General features: G+C 33.3%; 3 protein-coding genes and 1 pseudogene across 8 annotated transcripts; 3 read left to right on the top strand and 1 right to left on the bottom strand.

Moving 5' to 3' along the window:
* The first annotated feature begins 1,669 nt into the window (after positions 1–1,669).
* LOC120090618 (altered inheritance of mitochondria protein 32-like) lies at positions 1,670–13,794 on the top strand. Of its 5 annotated transcripts, none has more exons than XR_005485573.1 (9): positions 1,670–2,157; positions 2,317–2,402; positions 2,821–3,126; positions 3,218–3,301; positions 6,096–6,211; positions 6,916–7,103; positions 7,197–7,229; positions 7,300–7,640; positions 13,308–13,794. XR_005485573.1 is itself a non-coding variant. In XM_039048336.1 (5 exons), exons 1-5 carry the CDS (start codon positions 1,789–1,791, stop codon positions 6,193–6,195), a joined length of 945 nt encoding a protein of 314 aa, XP_038904264.1. In that variant the 5' UTR covers positions 1,670–1,788; the 3' UTR covers positions 6,196–6,557. The 5 variants fall into 5 exon arrangements, 1 of the variants encoding a protein (XP_038904264.1); XR_005485575.1 differs by having other exon boundaries at positions 8,244–13,794; XR_005485574.1 differs by having other exon boundaries at positions 6,868–7,103.
* LOC120090617 lies at positions 6,701–8,217 on the bottom strand (annotated as a pseudogene).
* Positions 11,668–12,084, top strand: LOC120090717 (secreted RxLR effector protein 161-like). The gene has a single exon (XM_039048435.1). It carries the CDS (start codon positions 11,668–11,670, stop codon positions 12,082–12,084), a length of 417 nt encoding a protein of 138 aa, XP_038904363.1.
* Positions 13,795–23,203: 9,409 nt separating the features above from the next.
* LOC120091142 (serine/threonine-protein kinase STY13-like) lies at positions 23,204–27,316 on the top strand. 2 transcript variants are annotated; one of them, XM_039049011.1, is made up of 6 exons: positions 23,204–24,003; positions 24,133–24,259; positions 24,405–24,600; positions 25,305–25,429; positions 25,541–25,699; positions 26,729–27,316. In XM_039049011.1, exons 1-6 carry the CDS (start codon positions 23,873–23,875, stop codon positions 27,041–27,043), a joined length of 1,053 nt encoding a protein of 350 aa, XP_038904939.1. In that variant the 5' UTR covers positions 23,204–23,872; the 3' UTR covers positions 27,044–27,316. The 2 variants fall into 2 exon arrangements, with proteins under 2 accessions (XP_038904939.1, XP_038904938.1); XM_039049010.1 differs by having other exon boundaries at positions 23,207–24,003; positions 24,133–24,265.
* The last annotated feature ends 19 nt before the right edge of the window (positions 27,317–27,335 follow it).

Here is a 27,335-nt window from a genome sequence, read left to right as displayed (position 1 = left end):
CGGTCCGGTATTATGCAAATATCCTTTGCATATGATGCCTCTACTCGCATGCATATGAACGACTTTGGGATCACTTCGTGTGTATCAATATCCAAAGCTGCCTGCATTCAAGTGTCTCTAGGATAAGGAACCTAATCTTATTTTTATACTTATAGACCACTTTTGCTATATACTAAAACTTGATCCACTTTTATATCTCTACATAAAGTTCAAGTATTAATGCTATAGCGTCATGGGTTTGTTAGTTTATTGGATCTAGTTTTTTTACAAATGAAATTTACATGTTCAATAATGACTTTATTGAATAAACCTCAATAATAACTTTATTGCCAATAGAATATGTTAAAAGTTTATAAACGCGAGTTTTAGGACATATAATCCAACAACTTCAAAGTTTAAATTAACACACTTATAAAAGTTCGGGGTTTAAATTGATACAATTATTAGTTTATGGATTAAATTGATACACTCGTAAAAGTTCAGGATTTTAATTGATACGAATATTAGTTTATGGTTTAGATTGATATACTTATGAAAGTTTAGAGTTTAAATTAATATAACCACAAAGTTCAAGGGTGTCAATTAATATTTGCCAAATTTATAGTGTAAAAATTTTATATATATATAAATATGTGTAAAAGAATGTAAATGGACTAGAAATTTTTCCAAGTAGCCATGTAACAAACAACAACGCACTTTAGTACTTGTTTGGGTCACAATTCGAATTCTATTCTATATTTTCAGATTCATTGAATTCAGCGAAAATGTGTTTGACAGACAACTCAAAATTTTTTTTCTAAAAATTTTTTTTGGATTATGTGATCCAAACCGTATAAATTCTAAAAACAATATTTTTTATGTTTTCACTTATCCAGAATTTGAATTTTAAAATTTAAAATGCATAATTATATTAAATAAAAATAAAAAAACATTTAAAAATATAGTATGTCAGGTTTTAAGCTCGATTCAAAATTTTTTAAAATTAAAATATGTATCATGCAATATATTATAAATTAGGTTAAATTCCAAATTTGGTACCTATGGTTTGGTTAGTTAAAAATACTCATTCCATATGATTTTAAATTTTAGAATTTAGTTCATATGATTTGATATAACTTTATATATAGTCCTTATAGTTTGTTAAATCATCTTAAGTAGTCTATATGTCTTAAATAATCTGGACTATTTATGAAGTTTTTTTTTTTCAAACTATAGGTGTAAATTCTAATTATAAACCATAATACCTGAAGTTTAATTTCTTCCAAAGTATAGAGACAAAAATTTCAACTTATCCTATAAATTTTATAACATTACAAAATAATAATTATATATTTTTTGTTGGATTGTTTTCAAATAAAGGAAGATGAACAAAAATATTTATATATATAGCAAAATTTAATTATCTATCTGCGATAAACTACTATGTCTATATGTATAATGATAGACATAGATAATAGTCTATTGCAGATATAGTATTTTATTATGCTATTATTTGTAAATATTTTCAGTAGTTTTATCATTTAAAATAATTTTCTATTTTTATAACATAAAATCATGTTCATAAATAAATTAATAAAAAGTTATTGTCAATTAATATTAAGTGAATTTCTACCGCCAAACATATATATGAAACTTAAAATACAATCGTGTTTTCGTTTAATCTATTGTTTTCAAATTCTCTACCAAGCATCTTTATGTTATCTTTTATCCCCCGCGCATTTAGTTTTCAGTACTCTCAGCGGCCTTCGGCGTCAGGGGACACGGCGGCGCCGCCCAAAAGACGAAGCTATGCGGTTATGGCGTCCACGTCGTTCCCTCTCACGTGCCGAGAAAACTCCACGCGAGCCTCTCTTGCTCTTCCGTTCTACCAATCTCTCCTCTTCCCACCAAATCCAGTCGCCAATTTTACTCCACTTCTCGGAATCTCGCCGTTTCTCCACATTCTCCGTTGCCGAAGACGAGAAGTATGGCTTCCGGCGGCCGGATATGTATCGGAGCAACCTTGCCGGAACCGTTGCTGCTTACGAGCGCCATGTGTTCCTATGTTATCGAAGTCCTGAATTCTGGCCGTCCCGCGTTGAACACTCGGACGCTGATCTGCTACCAAACCTCCTATCTTCTGCCATCAAAGTTCATAAGAATGAAATCTCTGTTAAGGTTAGTAATGCACTTTTGATGATTGAATTCGAACGATGGTTTATTTTGTCCATGAGATGGCTTTGTTGTTAATGCCATTTAAAATCCTGTATATAGTTTAATGAATTCGAGTACCCTTCCATCTCTTTTATATTTCTCCTGCTCGTTTTGGCTTGCTAGACGAAACTGACGATATGCGAGGCAGGTGAGGGAACGGAGTATTCGGATGGAGATGTATTGATTTTTCCGGAAATGGTCAAATACAGGTGAGAGAATTGATTTAGTTCTCATTATTGATTGACTTATTTTTAAATAAACTAAATGATAATGTGCGTCAACAAACTGTAGTTACCATACAAACTAAAGTCTGATTTGTTCCAAAAGGTAATTGAACTGTAATCACGGTAGATTATAATACCAATTCCAATTATGTGGCCAATCTTTAGGATCTTTGAAGATCATTAATGTTTTTCTCATATTATTTTTTCTTACCTGTACTTCACGAGTTATTGTAGACAAATTATGATCATGGGTTTTTTTTGTAAGGGTTATTTTGTTCAGTCCAATGTATTATCACTTTCATTCCTTAAGAGTTAATTTGATGTGACTCATTTCTGCCATGATCTTTTTTTGTTACCATATGAGCAATGACCCCGTCTCCCATCACACCCACCCAATATACAGGGGCTTGAAAGATAAAGGTGTAGAGAGGTTTGTTGAGGATGTGCTTTTGAATGGTAAACTGCAGGCCTCTGGAGAATACGATGTTTTGGCTGGCTCTTACATTTTTGTATGTGCACATGGTAGTCGAGACCAGAGATGTGGTGTCTGTGGACCAGTTCTTGTTTCAAAACTTAAAGAGGAGATTAAACTGAGAGGGCTGAAGGATCAAATTTATGTCCATCCATGTTCACACATTGGTGGACACAAGTATGCTGGAAACTTGATTATATATTGTCCAGATTCAGATGGGAGAATCATGGGGCATTGGTAAGACAAGTTTTAAATGGGGAAAATACTTCACCACCACTTAGAGATATTTTCAATTGATTTATTAGATAATTATGCATATTAAATTTAGGTATGGCTATGTTAATCCTGAAGACGTGCCTGAATTGCTGGACAAGCATATTGGAAAGGGAGAGATAATAGAAAGGCTTTGGAGGTTAGTGTTTTTCTGGTTTTCTATGTTGTCTGATAGCTAATCTTGAGTCCTATTGACACACATCACTATTGTATATTAGGAGCAGCTGCTAGTAGCTTGTCTTCTTATTAGTTTTATGGACATTTTCACTTGTTTTTGTTTGCTTTCATTTAAGTGTTTATTTGTGACTTAGATATGGATTCAGTACAACAAATCATTTTCAAGGAATAGGTGATGAATCATCCCTACTAGATTTGTTTATTTACCAATAATTACTAAATTTATTTAACCTGGCCATGTTTGATTATTTTTTTCTTACAAATACAATGATTAAAAGGAAGCAACGTACTAAATCAAATTGCAGTCTACGAACTCCTATTTAACCTAGTTTTGCCATTTTTTATTTTTTTATTTTTTTATTTTTAATATGCTTATTCCCTCTTTCACCAGCATTTTTTTTGAGAAAATTTTTTGGAAATCTTTCTCAAGCATTAACAAAACATTTCAATGAGCAAGTTTTGCTACTAGTATGTGTGTCTGCGACAACTTTGAACCTATGGAAAAGAGAAAAGGTATTGATTATGAAAATTTTAAACTACTGCAAAAACATTCATAAACATTTCAGCCTAATGCCATGATGTCGCATTCAGTAGGTAGGGCCGTAGGGGGTTAATATGAGAGATGACTAAGACGTTTTCCTTTTTGGATTCTCCCCCCTTCATTATGTTGTCTTTGTTCAAAGGGGGTAGACCATTGAGACACTGACCATTTGCTGCTTCACTGCTCTTTTGTGGCTAAAGGCTGGACCTTCTTTTTAAAAGAATCCTGTCTGTCGATTTGTTTCCCAAGAAGGTTGAGGACTGGTTGCTCGGCTTTTGTTGGGTATTTGTTTAGAGGCAAAGAAAAGATTCTTCGGTGTTGTGCAGTGAAAGCAACCTTGTGGATAACTTGGAAGGAACGAAACTTTAGAATCTTCGAGAATAGCTTAAGATTCTTTTGTTTATAGATACAGCACTTGGTTTCATGTGGGAGTTCAAGTCATAAAGAATTTTGGAGTACTTGCAGCCTTGCCATGAGTATTAAAAAATTGGAAGGTCTTTCTCTGTTAGCTCTTTTGTTTGGAAAGGGTTCTCTCTACCCTTTGTCCTTAGGTTGTCTTCCTTCTTGTCCTTTTGAATTTATACTTCTCAGTTTCTTATAAAAAGTGGGTCTCTAATCACGTTGGTGGTGATATGAGAATTACAAGTGAAAAACATAGAATGATCAATATTCAATACAATATATAATTAGAATAAAACAGAAACTATCATGAGCTCCAATATATAGGGGATTAGACGGGATAGTCTATGCTTCAGGGTGGAATATAGAGTTTTCGAATCTAGATAACATAAAGGAATCAAAATTCTCAGTTTCTTATAAAAAAATCTAATCACGTAATTGATGATCTGAGAATTACAAATGTTAAATATGGAATGATCAATACAATATATAATTAGAATAAAAAAGACACTATCATGAGCTCCAACATATATGGGATTATACGAGATAATCTATGCTTTAGGGTGGATATATAGAGTTTTCTATTAGGATCCCTTTTAACAAGAACAATACTCAAGAATATAGAATAAACTCAATAACAATTCAATTACAGAAATATAGGAACATATATTGAAATATGCTATAATCTCGTAAGCAAAATGAACAAAAATACCCAATAGAACAGTGTCAAACGAACACTTTCAAGAGGGCTGGAAATACTCTCTCAAATTCCCAAACTAGGAAATCCCACTAAATTCTTCACACCTTTCTCTCACCCCTCCCTCCCTATTTATAACTGAAATTCATAACAAACTTACTATCTAATTACTCATATGCCCCTTCTAACCTCCCTACTAATATTCTACTAATATTCTACTAATATTCTTCTTATTTCTATAGCTAGGGCCTTACGTTTTGAAATCTAGATAACATAAAAGGAATCAAAATTCTCAGTTTCTTATAAAAAAAATCGATCTCAATCATGAGAATTACAAGCATTAAACTTAGAATGATCAATATTGTTGCAAAAATCAAAGTAGCTGTGATTCTACTTTGAGAAAATGAAATTGATGGAAAAATAAATGCGGTAGAAGTAAATCAATATTTCAATGTTTGTTAAACAATGAGAAGAAAAATGAAAATGAGAGTGAAATTTAAACTTCTTATTGAAGTAGAAAAAAAATAGTGATACACAAAATGTGGTACACAAATGGTGATGCACAAAATGCGATACTCAAAATGTAGTACACAAAATTGTGATACTCAAAATGTGGTACAATCAAAACGTGGTACACAAAATTGTGATTTGTGACACTTACAATACATGGTAGCACATCTTTATATAGGACAAGGATATGAATCTAATTAATACTACTAACCTACAATTTAAAATAATATTAAAAAGAGAAACTCCCAAAACATTAAGGAAACTTAAAAATAACAAACCATGTAAATCTTAGATTTAACATTTACTTAGATATCAAACTAAAAATTAAATATAGCAATAAATTTAAGAAACTCAAAAATTGAAATTTAATGAAGAAAAACCTCATATCTCAACAAATACAATATATGATTAGAATACAAAGAAACTGTCATGAGCTCCAACATGTATGTGATTAGACGGGATAGTCAATTCTTCAGGGTGGATATATAGAGTTTTTAAATCCAGATAACATAAAGAAATCAAAATTATCTGGGTACATGACAGTAGAGCTTGGAACCTTTCTTTTCTCATTGTCCTATAAGTTGAGAAGATTGAGATTGACAATTTCAGGGGTCGAATGGAGAGGACCTATGATGAGGAAGGTATAAAAGGAGACAAAGATGAACTTCCTAGTGCTGAAATTTACAAGGAAACTACGAACAAGCCTTGAGAGGAGGACAGCCAAGGTAACAATTAGAAAAGAAGTGGGCAGGGCACGCTTTCCTGCTGGATCAGAACTTCTGAACAACGTGATATCTTATTTCTTGCTGCTCTTGTAGTTGTATGGGCTCTGGCAACAGTTGTTGTGGCTTGCAGACTCTTGCAGAGGTCCCGCTAAAAATATGTTCTTAGATTATGTTTATATTTCCATGTGGCTAGTCTATGCACCAATGTTCTGTTGGAACGCATACTGGCACTTGGGAAACAAAAAACAACGGTACCTTAGGGAAATGATATTCATATTTTCCTTTTACCAGGTGATTATGAATTGTGAAAACATAGCAAATAAATGGAATTATTTTTTCTGCTCCACTGCGGATTGTTAGTTGTGGTTTTGACTTTCTCAAAGCGAAGCACAAATCTTGTATCCAATGGATTATATTTTCGTAAATGGTCCTATAATCAAATCACCGACCACTCAATTTGCATAGTTTCCTCAACTTGCATGGCACCTTCAATTGAATGTTTATCATACAATTTTTTCAATGCCCTATAGACAAGAATTTGTATTAGAGCTATAACCTTCATCTCTCATATTAACATTCAAATTCCTAGCAACCTATAAATGTGATCAGATTCTGGGTGTAATTTGTCATCAGTTACAAATTTTTTTTGCTGCAAGCTCTCCCAACTCAGATTTGTGATGACTACAAGCGACACATAACTGCAGGGCACTTCTGGATTGGCATTTTTTGAACGAAGTCTAGTGCCCTGTCAAGTTCTCCTGTTTGACCAAGAAGATCAATAATGATGCCATAATGCTCTGTGTCAGTATGTTGGGGTTTTTTCTGTATTCATGCAACAATATGTCCAATATATTGATCCCTTCTCCATTCAAACCGGCATGGTTACAAGAAGGTAAAAATGAGAGAAATGTTACTTGGTTGGGCATAACTTCTGATGTCTCTATCATTTTGTCAAACAGTTCAAAATCTTTTCTTCCTTGTCCAGGGATTTCCATAGTCTGCCATGATCACACTCCAGGTAACTCTTTTACTTTTATTTCTTCAAATACTTTCATTGTATTAACTATGCTGTCACATTTCAAACACAGCTCTATGAGCGAAACTCCTACAAAAACATTATGGATGAAGCTAGTTTTAACAACATAGTCATGGAGGCAAAGTGCTTGTTGGAGAATGCTCAAAGCTGAACAAGAAGCAAGAATTTTCACTATGGGGACAACTTCAGGATTTATGTTGTTCAACAGCATGGTATTGAAGGTTTCCATTGACATGGATGATATCTCATTTGGAGAATATCCACCTATCAAGGCAACCCAAGTAACCAGGGCACTTTTTCAAGCATGTCAGGGGGTTCTTCAGGTGAAAAGCATTTCATGTCGTATAAATCAGAGCTGTGGAAATTGAAACATCCAAATCCAAAACTTTGCTGGTAAGAAGTTCACGGATCCTCTTTCCCACTTCCAAGTTACATGCAATTGAACATGTCTGTAATGCCCCAATCACGGTGATTGGATTGAATTTGGTTTTCCTATTAATAATTTTATTGAAAAGATTTAGTGCTGCCATTGTGAGAACACAAGCAATCAAGGAGCTCCATGAAATTACATTTTTTGCCAGCATTTTCTCAAACAAGTTGGCTGCAGCTTTTAATTTATTTATTATTATTATTTTTTGAAGCAAAGATTTCATATAGTTATTGTCGAAAAACAGCTTGCGGTTGGGCTTGCTTCTAAGAGATTAGACTCTCGGATGAGACTAAGCAGCCACCGACCGTTCTGACGCGCCCCTGACCTATCTTGACTAAGACCGAAAACCTATAAAAAATGGAGCCTAGTTTACCCTAGGGATATTTTAGTAATTGTGTGTACCCTAGGGCTTCTCACTAGTCTATTTATTTGGCATATTCTCTTGTACTTTGTGTATCAGAATTAATAATAAAAATCAGTGTCTTTCGTGGTTTTTCTTCCTGTACTAGGGTTTCCACGTAACTGGGTTGTTATTCTCTTCCCTACTCTTTTATTTTTTAACACAGTATCAGAGCTAGGCGATGAAACCCTAGCCATTATGGAAGAGAACCAACCTCAATCATCTTCTGCTGATGGAACTTCGTTTGACATGAAGACCGCTATTTGAGCAGCCGTAAAGGAATGTTTTCAAGCAGTCCTGCCGGAGTTGATTTCTGCCGTCCAACTGCAGTCGATGGAGAGCCGGCATCGGTGGAAACCGCCACACCAGATAGAAGAGTTGAGCGAGTCCAGACGAGTCATCGACGGACGGACAGGTATGTTTTCGGTTGATTCCAATCGTGGGTCGCCACCAGCCGCACCGGTCGAGGCCAGATCCATCATATCTCTTTGCGCGCCATCACAACCCTTCGTGCCGTCACAACCCTCCGTGCCGCAGCTCTTTGCACCGGTCGGTCCTTCTGCGCCAGATCCGTCCAATCTACGAGGAGTCACGCCGAACACGGTAGATCCGTCCGCGCTTGGCCCTAGTTCGTTCGACCAACAACGAGCCGGCGACCACTTTCAGCCGGTGACCTCCCTCCAGCTGGTGATTACCTTCCAGCCGGCGATCTCCTTCTAGCTGTTAGTGGCTGCCTCGTTTCAAGCCGGTTGTGGCTCGACTCAATACCCAGATGAAAACCCGGTAAATTCTTTCCCTATTTTACCCACTACAAATATCCTGTCTGGATTTCCCTTAGTTGATAGTACAACCAGCTTGAGTACGGTTGGAATCAGTACCATCGCCCAGTCAGACAATATACAGTCTTTTGGTCTTATTAGTGTGAACGGTAAAAAACCTTGGATTGTTGACTCAGGGGCGACGGATCATCTTACTGGTACCTCTGATCAGTTTCTCTCATATTATCCAAGTGCTGGTAATGAATGAATTAGGATTACAGATGGGTCATTCGCATCTGTTGCGGGAAAAGAGGATTTATCTCCGTTTGAGGGTTCGGTTTTGCAGGACATTTTGCATGTTCCTAAAATTTCATATAATTTGTTATCCATCAGTAAGATTACAAGAGATCTGAATTGTCAGGTAGTATTTTCACCTGACTCTGTTTTATTTCAGGATCTAAGCTCGGGGACGACGATTGGCATTGCCCGGTACGATAGGGGACTCTACTTCCTAACTGATGATGCTTCCTCTAAGAATGATTATAGGACTAGCCTTGTCTCCTTAAATTTTTCTAACTCTGAGAATGATTTTCTGTTATGGCATTACCGCTTAGGACATCCAAACTTTTAGTACATGAAATACTTATTTCCGCATTTATTTCGCAATATTAATGTGTCTTCTTTAAAGTGTGAAGTGTATATTCGTGCCAACAGAATCGTGTCTCCTTCCACTCCCAGCCCTATAAACCACTCAAGCCCTTCACCTTAGTCCACAGTGATGTTTAGGGTCCCTCACCAACCACAACCTCCACAGGGAAACGCTGATTTGTCACTTTTATAGACGACCACATTCGGCTTACTTGAGTATTTCTTCTCACTGATAAGTCCGAGGTGTTATCTGTATTCCAACAATTTTATGCCACTGTGGAAACCCAGTTTAATGCCAGAATTGGTATTTTGAGAAGTGACAATGGGCGGGAATTCTTTAACACTTCCTTTCAGGAGTTTCTTGCATCCAAAGGGATTATCCACCAGAGTTCGTGTGCCTACACTCCCTAACAAAATGGGGTAGTCGAGAGGAAAAATCATCATTTGGTGGAAGTTACCAGGTCCTTAATGCTATCCACATCACTCTCGTCTTACCTATGGGGTGATGCCATCCTTACTGCTGCTCACTTAATCAACCGAATGCCTTCCCGAGTCCTCAATTTTCAAAACCCGTTAGATTGTTTGAAAGAGTCCTACCCTACGACTCGTTTAGTCTTCGATGTACCACTTCGAGTTTTTGACTGTGTTGCCTTTGTTCACTCCCATGGTCCAAACCGCATGAAATTTACCCTCCGTGCTAAAAAATGCGTCTTTGTTGGATATCCACTCCATCAGCGTGGGTATAAATGTTACCACCTATCCTCTCGCAAATATTTTGTTTCCATGGATATCACTTCTTTGAGGATCAACCCTTCTTCCCTGTTAACCATCTTCAGGGGGAGACCTCTAGTGAAGAGACTAACTGGTCCACATATACAGTTCCTTTGGAGTCATCTCCTATTCCCTAACATGTCGGTCCTACCCTCTCTACCAATCAAGTCCCATAGATAACATACTATAGAAAGAATCTCAGGAAGGAAGGAGCGTCACCTGTTGCATTTCCGGCTCCGGTCTATGAGTCAAACCCGACATCAGTTACATGTATTCCTGAGATTGATACTTGTACTGAGACTAACGAGTGCAAGAGGAAAAAGGAGGAGAAGGTGCTGACAACACCACTATAGCAGATGGGAAGACGACAGTGAATGACGATTCAGACACAGCTTTAGAAAATGTGAGTGATACTAGAGATAATGGTGAAAAGGTGGTGATTTCTGAAGATGAGAAACAAGAAGAGGAGACTAGTGATCACAGTGAAAATTCTGACAGTCTGAAGGAGTATGATGCTTCTTTTGATTTTCCAATAGCCCTGAGGAAAGGTATTCGGTCATGTACAAGGTACCTTATGCATAACTACATGACATACAGTAACCTATCATCTGAATTTAGGGCCTTTACCACTAGTTTAGATGTAGGGGTGATATCGAGTAACATACAAGAAGCAATGAGAACTGAAGTTTGGAAGGCTGTTGTTATGGAGGAGATGAGAGCTCTGGAGAAAAATGGAACGTGGGACCAAGTGATCCTACCTAAAGGGCACAAGACAGTTGGGTGCAAATGGGTTTTCACTATAAAGTACAAGTCAGATGAGTCCGTTGATCGGTACAAGGCCAGGTTAGTTGCCAAAGGGTTTACTCAAACCTTTTGGGTAGATTATTCCGAGACATTCTCTCCAGTAGCTAAACTCAATACTATCTGAGTATTGCTATCAGTTGTAGTTAACAAATATTGGCCTCTACATCAACTGGATGTAAAGAATGCCTTTCTCAATGGAGGAAGTCTACATGAATCCTCCTCCTGGATTTGAAGACTAGTTCAAACAGCGAGTCTGCCAGATGAGAAAGTCGCTTTATGGGTTGAAACAGTCTCCGAGAGCTTGGTTTGACAGATTTGCCACTTTTGTCAAAGGACAAGGGTATACCCAAGGGCACTCAGATCACACTTTTTACAAAAAAGTCAACTTCAGGGAAGGTAGCAATTCTCATTGTGTACGTTGACGATATTGTGCTCTCCGGTGATGATGATGATGAAATTGTGAAACTCAAAACAAAGATGGCCAAAGAGTTTGAAATTAAAGACCTTGGGAAGTTGAGATACTTTCTCGGAATGGAAGTAGCCCGGTCTAGGGACAGAATCTCAGTGTCCCAACGGAAATACGCGATTGATCTTCTTACGGAAACATGAATGACTGGGTGCAAACTTGCTGACACCCTAGTTGAATATAATTCAAAGCTTAGCAATACTAGTAACAGTGTTCCGGTCAATAAAGAGAGGTATCAGCGGTTAGTTGGGAAATTGATATACTTATCTCATACGAGACCTGATATTTCATATGCAGTGAGTGTTGTCAGTCAGTTTATGCAGGCTCCTTGTGAAGAACACATGACAACAGTTGAACGCATTCTACGATATCTGAAAGGTACACCTGGTAAGGGGTTAATGTTCAAGAAGTCTGATAAATGCTGCATTGAAGCCTACATTGATTTTAATTGGGTAGGGTCTGTTGTTGATAGAAAATCAACATCAGGGTATTGCACATTTGTTTGGGGTAATCTTGTGACCTGGAGGAGCAAGAAACAGGGGGGTTGTGGCCAGAAGTAGTGCAGAAGCTGAGTATCGGACCATGAGTTTAGGGATATGTGAAGAAATCTGGTTGATGAAAGTGTTGTCAGATCTTCATCAAGACATTAAGCTCCCAATGAAACTGTTTTGTGACAATAAGGCAACAATAAGTATTGCAATTAATCATGTTCAGCATGACAGAACAAAACACGTTGAGATCAACCGGCACTTCATCAAGGAAAGACTTGACAACGGAAGTATATGCATTCCTTATGTTCCCTTAAATCAGCAAATTGCAGATGCGCTCACAAAAGGGTTACTGAGACAGTTTTGTTTACTGTGTCAGCAAGTCGGGCCTTATTGATATTTATGCCCCAACTTGAGGGGGAGTGTCGAAAAACAGCTTGTAACCTTAGGGGTATTTTAGTAATTGTGTGTACCCTAGGGGTTCTCACTAGTCTATTTATTTGGCCTATTCTCTTGTACTTTGTGTATTAGAATTAATAATAAAAATCAGTGTTTATCGTGGTTTTTCTCCCTGTACTAGGGTTTCCATGTAACTGGGTTGTTATTCTCTTCCCTACTCTTTTATTTTTTAACAGTTATAAAGCCATGTATGCTACTTCTGACCCTTGAATTTGACAGTTGAGTACAGGTCGATAATAAGCTATCAGGTGTGGTAGGGTCGGGGTTTATACATGCTTGGTCATCGGTATACTCATACCCAGTTATCATCAAAGTCCACAAAATCACGTTTGGTTGAGAAAATTCCAAAAAAACGTGGAATTGCTCATGCATTTTTCTTATTTTTCTTTATGAACACATGAACAGTCTTTCCAAATGCAAGTGCGTACAGCCCTGTGTAGGCCTTCTATTAGAATGTCTTCAATCTATTATTTGTTAGAATGCCTTGAAATCTATTTTGTATTCGTATTTATGTTATTGACGATTTTGGCTCTATAGTTTAGGGAGGTGCACTATATATAAACCTTTTAACCCTACAGGTGCCTTTACAATTTGTAATATGATACTCTCTCTCTAATAATAAGCTGCTCTCTCCTTTTGCCCGTAGACGTAGCTAATACACTGTTAATGTATCACATAAATCTATGTTGATTTCTCTACTGTTTATGTTTTATCCTTTTCTTTGTTTGTCGATTGCATAACACCTTCAAAAACTATAGGAACAGTGAAATTATCTTTCATAAGATACTATTTCATGAAAGAGATATAAAGTTTGTCCCCATTGATTCTATTTGCAGAGGCTTCTGAGAAGAGCATTTAGCAGGTGTATCGTTTTGCTCGGCATTTCTTTTAACACCTTATGTGCTCAGGAGAGAGGTGTAAATTTCCCATGGAGAGAACCGTGTTTGATGGTGAAGAAACTGTCATGGGCAAGGCCAACTAACATGTGACATTGCAATTGAGCTAGAATTTTGGTACAATTACATTTTCCAAACCACCTCACTAGCTGCTCCTTGCGTTTCATGTATATGATATGTGAGCAGCATACCTATCAAGCTTCATTTCCAGGTTGGTTGATTTGGGTAGCGAGCGGTATCCTTTCTGGCTCCAAATTATGAAGGAGGCACAAATCAATTTGATCGAAGCTTAAACAGGTTGCAAAAGGGACGCCATCTAAATGTAGGATTTATATTGAAAGTTCATAGATTAAGTTTGGACATTTGAACATATATAGATGAAAATTTTAATGAAACCTAATTTTTAGACCGAAATGGTACTTAATTTAACTGAAAGGAAAAACTATTGTGATTGAATTAATCTTGGATTTTGGTGGTAATGTTTTGTTAAGTTTTTATGAGGATCAAGTCAAGTGATGGGTGGTGAAGGGATCTCAAATTTGAATGAGAAAAGGATAACTTTGAGTATTGAGCATTTAGTTTAGGTACACGTATTTGATTAAAGGGGCATTTGGGGCAATGACTATCCTAAGATTATAATAATCACATTTTGCTATAGTAAATACTATTTTGTTGTTTTTAATTAGCTACGGTCAATATTATTTCAAAGCTCAAATTTACAACAATATTTACTATTTGCTATAGTGTTTATTATTTCATTTTCAACCTAAAATAGTTTACACATCAAACACACTATTATAGCTCAAACTAAAATAATTTACATCTTAAACACAAACTATTATAACCTAAAACTATAATAACCAATTCTTGTTTCAAATGCCCCTAAGAGGTAAAAGATTTAAATCTCTTATCTTACATATTGTTGAATTAGAAAAAAAAAAAAAAATTCATACAATATTTAAGATGAGAATCTTCTTTAATATGAATATGTTACTAGTTTAAGTCTTAGATTTCAAATTGGATCATTTCACGTATACTAACATTGTCCTGCCTGTAATATTGTCAGAATATCTATACTAATTTTGAATGTGATTTGAGAGAAAATATTCCTTACAAGATGTGTTGATGTGAGAACTTGGTTATAGGTCCACGTGGGCGGATAGTCGAGGTGATGAGACGAGGGGTAAGGGTCACATTATTTTGGTACTTGTGTCTAACATGTTCTAATGCTTCAATGCTTAGATTGAGAAAGTGTTGAGTAGAGCTAGGGTAAAATTGCATACTTACATACCGTATGTGTTTCACTATTTATAGAGACCTCTGTCATCGCTTGAGAAATACGCTCTTGGTTCACTTAAGACCAAACTCTGTAGGTTAGATGGTTCAATTTAATAGTTCTTTAGCTTTTTCATAAGCTCGAAATGTCTACCACGAGAGTCTTGACACGTGGTGGTGCCAAAGGGAGACCTTGTGGGAGTCCATGTAAGGGCTCGATTTCTACCAATTACAAGATTGATGCTTCAACAATAAAACAATAAAAGGGAAAAAATATTTGGAAAATTTGTACTGGTGGGTCAAATTTCGAGGCCCACCTGAAATTTGGCCCAACTTTAAAAAACACTCAATTTTTGGCTTTTTGATGACGCCAGCCACGTGTGAAATATCCGTTTAGTACCAAAACGGTCGATGTCGCACACGTTCTGACTTTCTTTTTCTTCTTTTGCCTTATTTTCTTCTTCTTTCTAGAAGAAGAAACAAGAGGAAGAATTCAAAAGATGGGGAAAAAGTCGAGGAAAAAATGATGGAGAGCAATGTGAATTGGATAGCGAGAGGAAAGAGCGAGAAATCTGTGTTGCGTTTGGCCTCGCACGCGTTTTGGGATTAAAACGGTACTTTTGCATGCAACGTCATTAGGAGGTCAATTTTCGAGTGGCTTTAAAAGATAGATCAAATTTCAAGTGGGCCTCAAAATTTGACTCTTTCGTACAAATTTTTCAAAAAGTTTGGCAAACAAGTCTTACCACAAAAATTTGGATGATTGGTGAGGGTTGGGGAGCGATGTAGAATAATAGTCAAATCACTTATTCACCGACACTTTATTTTCACATACCAAAAAGGCACCGTTTCTTTTTTGACAAAGCAAACGAAAAGAACAAATACTGAAGACTCTTTCTACCTTTTCTTTCCCTTTTTCCTTTTCATTTTCATTCCTATGTCAGCTTTACACAACCATAATCTCCCAAAGTCTACAAACTCAACATTTCCATGGTCCATTTTGTCCCTCTTTTAGTTCAATTATTAATAGAATTATAGAAAATTTCCTAAATAAAGTCACATTTATTGTAAGTTTCAAGTTAATATTTTATCCATTTTGGTATAACAATATTAATAATATAAATATCTTTCTAAAATTTTTGAAGGAATGTAGTCGATAGAGATTTGTTGATAATTGTCCAATTCAAGATCCAAAGGCCACAGGCGAACTCAAGTCCATAGCATATTAGGGAGAGACATAAGAGAGTGTGTCCCAAAAGAGATATGTAAATGTTTTGAGGTTTGGGCCAATCAGTTGAGTCGGTGAATGTATACCAATTGTAAAATAATTGAGTCGGACTCAAATTGGCACCCTGCAACTTCGTGTGCTAGCAATGTCTCTAACATCGATGTTGTTACACGTAACCAAAGGGTGTTTGTTAGAGAACCCTTATAAACAACCTCATTCGACCATCCCAAAGGGGAAGCCTCCAAAGAAGAGATCCAACCTTCTTTTGTGCTTAGTTGAATTAGCCACTCCTTATACTAACCTAAGCATCAAAGTGTAGTAGGTTCAACACTAGACTAGTGCGAGGGTCTTTTATGCAGGATAGCTCGGAGTATCTTGTGACCAAACTAGGTAGAAGCGGGCTACCGATCAAGACGATTGGGACCCATGACGAAGCCCAACGCAAACAAGATTCGAACGTCAATAAGATTATTTTTTTAGATGAGTTAACTATAAAATAATGGTATGAACTATGAACTAATTTTGAGAATTATTAAAAATATGGAGATTAAATAGAACAAAAATCTAAATTTAAGGAATCAAAATGATATTTTAATGTAGTGTGCTCTAAAAGTTCTTCATTCATTTCAACTACTTCAAATTTCCCCATTGACACTAAATCTTTTATTCCACCAATTTGATTGGTTGTATTTTACTCTACTATAAACTCTTTCAAGTTTGAAGAAATTAATTTAATGACTTTTAATCTCTTTTTCATGGAGATTGTATCTTTGATCTCTTCAAACTACCATACAAAGAAAAAAGTCAAAATTTTCCATTCACAAAACACACATGAGATGGAAATTCTGAGAGAGAGAGAGAGAGGAGGTGGTTAATATTGGATTGAAATATTAGAGTTGAAAAATGTTAATTTTGATTTTTTGGAGTTTATTATTATTATAATAATAATAATTATTAATGATTGAATGGCAAGTTGAAGTACAAAAGTCATTGATCTTAGTATTCTACATAATGGGAAAAAGTTAAGAGTGTTGTCAAAGCCATGTTAGGATCTTTTTACTTTAAAATTTTCTTTGACCAAGCAAAAAAGTATTTTCAAAATTTTCATGGTAAAATCTTTAAAATATTTATTTTAGAAACATTTTCATGGTAAAATATTCAAAAATTTCATGGTAAAATAGGTTTGTGTACTACTAAAAATATTCAATCCATTAGGTAGTTGAAATTTCAACTTTATATCTTTTAGATTCCTAACTTTTAAAAATATCAAATATGTCTCTAAACTTTCTAATTTGTAACTAATAAATCTCTACATATTTAACATGTTTTTGAAAAATTAATAAATTTATTAGACATAAAATTAGTTTCAACATCTAATAGGATATTAAACTTTTAATTCTTGTTAGGGTTTTATATTACCATTTGTTTCTCCTTTCCAATTTTAATAAAAGAAATCAAGTAAAAATATTTTTTTATAAAAAAAAATTAAGCCAATTTTTTTTTTGAATAATTACAAAACTATTTATGAAGTATGGTCTTAGATTATTATAGCTGTGTTATAATAGTTTGTGTTTGAAATATATATTATTTTAATTTGGGTCATGATAGTAATTTGGATTATGATAGTATGTGTTTGAAGTATAAATTATTTTAGTTTGAGAAGAAAATAATAGACACTCTAACACATAATAAAAAAAATGATGAATAAAAATAGTAAAAGTTGCAATAAATAGTAAATACGGTAGCAAATAAGAGTTTTAAAATAATGTTGACGGTACCTAATTGAGAATACAAAATAGTATTTACTGTAGCAAGAGATGGTTAATTATAGTCTTAGGATAATCTTTGTCCCAAACACATACTTAAACTTTCAATTATAAAAACGAGCCATTAAATTTATACAAATATTAAAGTTTGACTCTCAAACTTATATAATGTTAAATTTTTATCATTTGAGATCTAATGTCTATAACTATTATAAGTTTTAGTGTTCAATTTTAATATTTGTAAAAATTTAACGATTTAATTTTTACAATTGAAAATTTAAAGGTATAATTGTATCTATCATCATATAAATCGGGATAATTTTTACTATATAGTCCAAAATAAATAATGATAAATCTGAAAATTTTCAATGAGCATAAAATAATTTGGGGGACAAGGTCACAAAGGTTAGGTTAGAAAGGCTAATAATTGATTTTAATCGGCAGCTCTAAAGTTTATGAACCGACATGACGTCATGTCGTTCAACAAATTTGGATTTTCAGACAAGTCGTCCAAAGTTCTAAACGTGTCGGTGTGTCCTAGTCAACGTTTGCCTTCGGCCACGTGCCAAATCCGACGGCCATCCTTTTCACACGTGTCATAAGCTAATGTTTTCAAAATTGAAATTCCAAATAATACCTTTTTGCAAAATTTCCAATTTGCCTCTGCTGGTTGAAAATTATGTCAATTAAAATCATAAACTAATGATTGGACTAATTCAACTCATAAACTTTTATAAATATATAAATTAATATCGATTTAATCTGAAAAATATTATCCAAAATATATAATTGTTGCAATTACATTTTCTAGTTTGTCGTAAGTGAATCAACTATCTTGAGATTAATTTACAAAAATATTAATTTTAAATCAATACAAATATTAGTTTGTGATTTAAATTGGATTTAAATTGATATACTTCTAAAATTTTAAGGTAGAAATTGATATTGGCCCTTTTTTCAAATTTATTCTTCATATCTAACCACTTGAAATTTTGTGTTAAGGTAGTTCTAACCTCCTGATCGAGATTCGAGAGTATATATTTAAAAGAGTTGTGTCGTGATTAAGTTATCTACTTAGTTACTTTTTAGATTATATATAGAATTAGATGTTGAAAGAGTAACCAAGATCTTAAATAATTTAGAACCAAGGAAAATACAGTAAGTATATAACGAATATAAATGAACACAATATTTTTATTGGTATGAGGTCTTTTTAGGAAATTAAAAGTAAAACCATGAGTGTATTTAGATTTGAAATAAACAATATTCTATCATTGAAAAAAATGTAAAGATAAAAGTCTGATCTTATAATATTTCGTGCCCTCCAACAAATTTTAATTTAGAGGGAAGGATTTTTAGTAAGGAATTAATTATCAACGAGACAAAAGACATTTGTTATACCTCTAATCTTGGTGAGGTAAATCATTTTTTATCCAAAAATTTCAATTGCATTAACGGTATATTTGATAACTATTTTATTTTATTTTTATTTTTATTTTTAAAAATTAAGTTTATAAACATTATTTTCACTCCAAATTTCTTCGGCCGTTATCTACTTTTTACTGATGGTTTAAAAAATCTAAATTAAAATTTGAAAACTAAAAAAGTAGCTTTTAAAAACTAGTTTTTATTTTTGGAATTTGATTAAGAGTTCAACTATTATACTTAACAAAAGATGTAAATAAAAATGTAAATCGTCGTTGTAAGAAATGGGAGGAAATAGGTTTGATTGTTAAAAACCAAAATGAAAAAATAAAATGATTATCAAACGAGACCTAAATTACATTGAAGTAAATTGGATCGTTAAGTGTTAGCAAAGATTCTTTTCCTCAAATTTTTAATAAGTATTTTAATTTTTATCTTCTAAATAGACTTTCTTTTGGACAACCATTTGATATAATATCATCATATGAACATGTCTAGTTTGAAGATTTATTTTAAAGAAAAATGATATGAAAATTGTTTGAAGATTTATTTTAAAGAAAGATGATATGAAAATTGTTTTGTTGTTTGAATTTTATTTAGTTTTGAGAGAGTTATTGTTTTTTGTGAATTGAGTAGACTTACTTCTGCCAAATTTGATTTTAATTTGGAAAAACTGAAAGTTGTAGGGTAAAAAATTATATAAATAGTTAAATTACATATTTATACAATATGGTCTAATTTTATAAAAATAATTAGGAAATCGAAACATAGAAACTATATTACAAATCTATCAAAGTGATTGCATTTAGTCAAAGTTTAAAATATTGATATCGACATAAATATCAATATCTTAACTAAATGAAAAATATCGATAAAATGTCGATGTTGATGATTATTTATAGAAAAATATAAAATAAAATAAATAAAATATTTAAATTGATAAATAAATCTTTTATGCTTTAAACATGTTAATAAGTTTATATTTATGTTATTTTTACATTAGTGATTCTTTGTTGTTTATTTTTTATGTTTAATGAATTTTTTTAACGATATAATAGAAATGTCAATTTATGTCCCACATGTCAATGTCGAATATATAGAAATATAAAAAGTATTAGAGAAAATGTTGACATGTACATAAAAATCTAATACCATACATTTAATATAGATATAGATAGATACAACATGGTAGTAGTAAACAAAAAATACAACATAGCATATGTAACAAATTATGATTGAATTCTATTATAAAGTAATCTATGTAAATAGATTGTTTCATATTATAATTATTCACAAATCAATTGAAAACAAGGGTATTTGGTGAACCAAATTTTATTTTTAAAAAAGGAAAGAAAATGAAATGATGGGAAAGAGAAAGGATGTTAGAGAGAGAAGCATTGAGAAATACAATATTTTACTATGGCTATGAGAGTGACTTTTTTTATTTTTATTTTTTTTTTATTTTTACGAATATTCTAATTAGACGTTTCACAACTCATACTATTAATTTTTATAATTTTTTTTCAATACTATTGTTATGGGTGTTTTTCGACTTAAAAGACAAATCTATAATGAAAAATATAACATAAAAAATAAATCGAGATGGAATAGACTAAACACCATTTAGATTCAAGTCGAACAGAGCAAACTTAAAAGAAGAAGGAAATTGGATTAGAACTACCCAATTGCTTGCTAAGGTTATCGAGGCAAGCCTATTCTTTTACAAGGCTCGCTTATTTACAAACCCTTTGACTCATGCCTTCTTCGATTGTTCCAGTTCCTTTTATCTAAACCTAATTTAAAAGAGAATACTGATAACTTTAAAAATAAGTTCATCTTCATAGTCTAAAAATTTTATTGCATTTACTAATCGTCTATGTTCAAAATATAAATTTAACTTATTAGTTTCTATAGATTTTCATGATATCCAAATATTATAGGATCAAACGGATTATAGTTAATCTGAATTCACGAATATCATAAAAAAAAAAAAACGTGTTGGCACATAAAAGGTAATGTGAGATTTATCTGGCCCATGTTTTGCCATCATCCACTATTATAATATTAATTCTTTGTTAATTTAAATATATATATATATATATATTTTTTAAAATCCTATAAGTAAAACTTGTAAAAAACATTTTTATATATACTTGAACAATTTAAAGTTGAATAAGAACTAAGAGGCACTTTGCCCTTCCCCATCTTCTCTTTCTCCTCCGTTTAATAACAATTTAATACTGTTAATATTCTTATCGTTTTTATTATTTTATTATTTCATTATATCAAATTATTAATACTAAAAAGAGAGAGTGAGTATTTACCTCCTAAATTAGGAAAAATGGTATTTGTTTAAAAAAATTATGAAAAAAACAGTATTACCCTCATATTTAATATATAAATTTATTTGATTTTATTTATAGTTTACTAATTGAGAATTATAAAGATTTAAGTTAGATAAATTTAGGTTTATAAAACTACTAACCTTGTGCATTTAAAATTGTTGGGGAAAATGATATATATAGAACTTAATATATTAGCAAACTTTGGAGACTCAAAACGTAGTGGAGGCATACTTCTGGTAAGCGCTGTTCTAAAGACAATTATTTGCTCTATACGGGCTGTAAGCATACTATAACGATCGTCTCAGTATGATACAATGATTAACTCTAGTAGAACTATACCCTCAAACTATTTGGATTTGACAGAACTCTTAGATACTTGTTCTCAACTCAACTCAATAACAAAAGAAAGAAATAAAGAAAAGAGAGAACTCTTCAATTTGGAATGAGTTGTTACAAATGAAGAAGCAAGTTGTTATTTATAGACTAGCAACTTAGTAACTCTCCAAATTACATAATAAAATTAAATAAATATAAAAACCGAAATATTTGTCAAATTTAACTCAATTCAGTTGTTGCATGATAAAAATCAAACATAACTCATTCAAATTGAAAAAATTACAAATTTAACTTTCATACATATTAAATTTGTACATAAAACATCATTTTAATTTGATTTCAATTCAATTTGAAAGTTTCTAAATAATGAATTTAATCTACAAATTAAATTAATTTTATGTTTTAAATATTCACCAAAATTTTACTTTCTTTCAATATATATATCCAACAAAAACTTAACTAAAACAAAATTAAAATGGTTTGCTAAGATGATAGGTTTGAATTCTCATGCACTCTTTCTTTGTTGGGTGTACATGTAAAAAAAAATATTTTAAATATCATCTATAAAAAACAAAATATTATAGGTCTTTTCTCAACAATTTAAAAAACATATTCACATGGTGTCACAAGCCTCTCTATATATTTATATATTTTGAGTGTTTCACAAGCTTAAATAAAACTTTATATATATAATATATTTTACTAGGTCTTAATTTCTAAATATGTACTATATATCTTCTTGACCCAGTTAAATTCCATTTTTTAGGTTTCATTTGACAACCATTTGATTTTTTATTTTTGTTTTTTAAAATTAAGCTTATTTCATCCACATTTCTTTTAATGATTTATATCTTTTCTAACTACAATGGTTGGGTTTTTAGCTAACTTCAAAAAACAAAAGGATTTTTTTGAAAGCTATTTTTTTAAATTTTCAAATTTTAGCTTGATTTTTTAAACAATTTATTATAAAGAGTGGATAAGAAAAGAATAAATTTGGAGGTGGAAGTAGTGTCATATCCTTAATTTTCAAAAACAAAAACAAAAAATAAAATTGTTACCAAATGAGCCTTAATTTATTAAATTTATTGGTTGAATATAACTATGTTTTTTTTTTCTTTCTCACACAATTCAATTTTTTTTCTACCAATACGAGTATAATTAACCTGAACTTATAATATCAATTTTAAAGTCTGAAATTTTCATAAATGGTAAAAAAAAAAAAATCAAACTTCTTGTAGAGGGTGAAAAATTCAAACCTCTAATTTTTTTTTTTTAATAAAATCGAAATTTAATCTGTTTATAATTTACCCCCACTTCACAAAGGAAAAATGAAAAAAAGAGGATAAATTCACTTCCACAATTCAAAAACACATTTTTCATTATCCAACAAGATACTATAGACTTGTCCTTCGTTATAAACAAAAACAAAGGGATTGTTTTTTTTTTTTTTTTTCCTTTTTTCATAGCAATTTTCAGCATTACAGATCTTGTCCTTATCCGTGCATCCGGATTTCACTTTGCAATCCAATCGTCTCTTCTCTCTCTGTTTTTATTCTCTCAATTTTGCATTCAAAGTCAAATCACGAGCCGCTGTACAGTGACAATAACTCACAAACTCTCTTTTTTTGCAGCTTTAAATTGCAGATGGCAACCGCATTCACTTCCATACGGGGAGAAGCAGCATCAAATTCACATCTCAACTTTGTCCCTTCACCTTCATTTTCATTGCTTTGCTCCCATTCCATTGATACATTCAATTATTTATTGCCTCCCCTGCTTCTGACATTAACTCTTTTTCTGATTTCTATTACTCTATATACCAATTTTCCCAATTTTATATTCAGGGGCTGCTGGTTTTGCGTTTTCCTACATGTGGAGGGAGTATATTCTTTTCCCACCAAGCACAAGAATCCGTTCAATTTCTGGATCGGCTAGCGGGATTTTAGGGATGGGTTTGTTCAGAATCAAACATGGGTTTTTTTAGTTCTTTTGTCTTTGCTTTAGTACTGTGTCCGTACCCTTTGAATCTCTGATGGGTCTTTTTTGGGAAAGGTTTTTGTGTGTGAATTGAGAGGAGAAGGAAGTAAGGAAGTGCCCTGAAGGTGTTTGATAAAAGTCCTGACTGGAGAGATGGGTTCTGGTAATGGGTTTTATTCCACTGGTGAATTCAATTTAGATGCCAAATGGTTGATTGATCCTAAGCATCTTTTTGTTGGGCCAAAGATTGGGGAAGGTGCCCATGCCAAGGTGTATGAGGGAAAGTACGTTTTTTCTGATGTTAATTGGTTTTTTTTTTTTTTTTCTGTTTTTCTTTGTCCGTCTGAAATCAGATATATTAAAGACCTTTCTGTCTCTCTCTTTAAACTCTGTCTCTTTCTCTCTTCTCTCAGATACAAAAATCAGATTGTGGCTATAAAAATGGTGGGTAAAGGAGATACCCCTGAGAGGATGGCCAGAAGAGAAGCTCGGTTTGCTAGAGAGGTTGCAATGTTGTCCAAAGTGAAACACAAAAACTTGGTGAAGGCAATGATCACGTCTACATTTAGAACTTTTGCTTCTATATCTGAATTTCATACTTAGTTCTGGAAGTTGTTCATTTACTTTTTATAGTGTCTCTCAAGTTCTAACAGTGATTCTCGGTTGGTGTTCTTCTTTTTTTCAGTTTATTGGCGCTTGCAAGGAACCTATGATGGTTATAGTGACTGAATTACTCACAGGTGGCACATTGCGCAAATATCTCTTGAATTTGAGGCCAAGGAGCTTGGAACTTGATGTGGCAATCGGGTTTGCGCTTGATATTGCTCGTGCAATGGAATGTTTACACTCCCATGGAATTATTCACCGTGACCTTAAACCAGGTACATACATTTACACTAATCTCTGGATTCTGATAGATGGCACTCCCATGCCATTTACTGATTTGTGTATGATAAAGAATCCATTTGGTAGATTTTTCATTTCCTTCTTCCCTGGAAACTTCCTTATTCTTCTGTCAAACATAGTACAGGGAGAGAATTGGAAGAGAGAAGGAAAAGAAATCGAGCCTTTTCTTTCTAAGAGGGCTAGTGATTTTGGTTCCAAACGAGATGGACTTCTGATATAGTAGTTAGAATTGGTTTTTGCTGTTTGAATTGAGGTCTTCCTAAGCATCAATTGTTATTTTCTCCCAGAATTTCATGGAATTCAACTTAGAGTTGTCAGCCATTAATCAAAATGTTACCTTTCTTTCTAGTCTGGTTTGAATTAGAGAGTAGAGACAGCCTTGAAGAAAACAATTGAGGATTTGTAATGTGAGAATCTTAAACATTTCTTGTGTGGATTCAACATGACACTTTATTACCCCCATGAGAGGTTCAAAATTGAATTTAAGAATTTTCTTGTCCCACAATCTGATTGCTCCGAAACAAATATAAATTTGGTTACTGAATCCGGTTTCGATGCATGTAGCTGAGATGAGAGAACTTGTTGGATTGTCAACTGCATACCCGAAAATATTACATGTTTAACCTACAACATTCAATTGATGAAATTCTCTAGCTCTAATGAGACCCTTTTATTGCAGAAAACTTGATATTGACTGCAGACCATAAAACAGTTAAGCTTGCTGATTTTGGTTTGGCAAGAGAAGAATCAGTAACAGAGATGATGACTGCAGAAACAGGAACATACAGGTGGATGGCTCCAGAGGTGCGTTTTTTCCCTTCCCCCTCTTTCTTTATTGTTGAATATTTGATTATAGAGCTCTTAAGCATTTCCTTGCTGGGTCTTAAACAACTTCCATTTTTCATTTGTTGGCAGCTCTATAGCACAGTCACCTTAAAACATGGAGATAAAAAGCATTATAATCATAAAGTTGATGCCTACAGTTTTGCCATTGTATTGTGGGAGCTCATCCTTAACAGGTTGCCTTTCGAAGGCATGTCGAATTTACAGGCGGCATATGCAGCTGCTTTTAAGGTAAGCTTGATGTCATAAAATGTTGTCTTTTGATTATACAATGAGCCCTGGAATGTCACACGAACACCTATGAGTTTCCAGTTTTTTTTTTTTCCCTCCCTCTCCTTTTCCATTTTCTTAAAAATCTTATTTCTCTTCTCTTAAAAAAGAAACAAAACTTTTCATTTAAAAAAAAAAAATAAAAGACTAGTACTCAAAGATGCAATGACATTCTAGAGAGGAGAAACAAAGTAAAACAAAGGTAGACAAAACTATTGAGATATATTGTAAAGCAAACTCTTAAAGAACCTAACAAAACAACTCCCGAAGAGAACCCAATGCTATATATTACAAAATATTTAAACCCATTGCCAACAAAATACCAGCGAGCAACCGAAGAAAGCAATCCTTGAAGACAAAAAATATGAGCGTCATTCCACAACTGAATGGGAACGAGATCCTTGAATAAACAAGGAAACTGAGACTCTTAAAGTCAATGAAAACCAACCAACGAACCAATTGCTATTCAATACAGGGATATTAATGACTAATTCGTTGGGATTTATACCAGGGGATAAAGGATGGAGTTTGTCTAATGACTGAGATCCTTACAACCAATTTCTTTATAAAAAAGTCCTCTTTTAGTTTGATTGAAGAATTGTTTATATAACACTTTCTATGTTCATATTCAAAACTTATACGTAAGATTTGCAATATGATATTGTTATGTAAATGTTAATATTGTTGTATATATTAAAATCAAACTCACATCGCAAGCATAGAATTATCATAAAAAGAAAGAAACAATCAATGATATGTCAAGCAGTTCATTGCATTTACTTTATTCTGCAATGTAAAAATGTAGCATCTAGAAGAACAAGAAACTGCAAAATAACAATATTAATATTAAACTTGGAGATGCCATATGGCTTTTTACAGGAAATGCATGGCTAAACAAGTACTTATAGTTATAGCCATTAGCAACAAGTAAATAAACAAATTTGTAGCCTTTCAAATATCCTGTTTTGAATAATAGCTTTGTTATTTCAGAACATGAGGCCCAGTGCCGAAAACCTTCCGGAGGACTTAGCTTTAATAGTGACATCATGTTGGAGGGAAGATCCAAATACAAGGCCAAACTTCAGCCAGATTATACAGATGCTATTGCAATCGCTCTCTAGAATATCACCACGAGCACCTGTGATCCCACCTCGGATATGTGCTTCTGAAAATGTCGTGATGCCACCCGAATCTCCCGGTACAAATTCCTTGATGGCTGTCAGACATGGCTCAGGGGAAGCTTCACACGGCATGATCGAAGAAACGCCAAAAAGCTCCTTCTTCTGCTTTAACAAGTGTTACTGATCCAATGAAAGAAAACCCTAGAAAGCATAGTTTAACTTTAGTTGTAGTTCTATGAGAATGCCCAATAAGCCAAACCAGAATATGCAACAGAATTTGGATTGTTGTCAGGTCAGAAGTTTGAGAATCTCTGCTTCTTTCAACAGATGTATAGGATCATCATTGAGTGATGGCACCCATCTTTCCAATAATCAAGAATCTTGGCATGTAATATTTCTGAATTCTGTTGGGACTTAGATAATGAGAAATTCACTGATCATAATGGTTGTAAATAAATCTTGATGCCTTGTGCCCA

This window comes from Benincasa hispida, chromosome 11 (genome assembly GCF_009727055.1).
Source record: "Benincasa hispida cultivar B227 chromosome 11, ASM972705v1, whole genome shotgun sequence".
Taxonomy (NCBI): Eukaryota; Viridiplantae; Streptophyta; class Magnoliopsida; order Cucurbitales; family Cucurbitaceae; genus Benincasa; species Benincasa hispida.
Note: the sequence above shows the minus strand (reverse complement) of the source record. Positions and strands in the feature narration are given on the sequence as shown.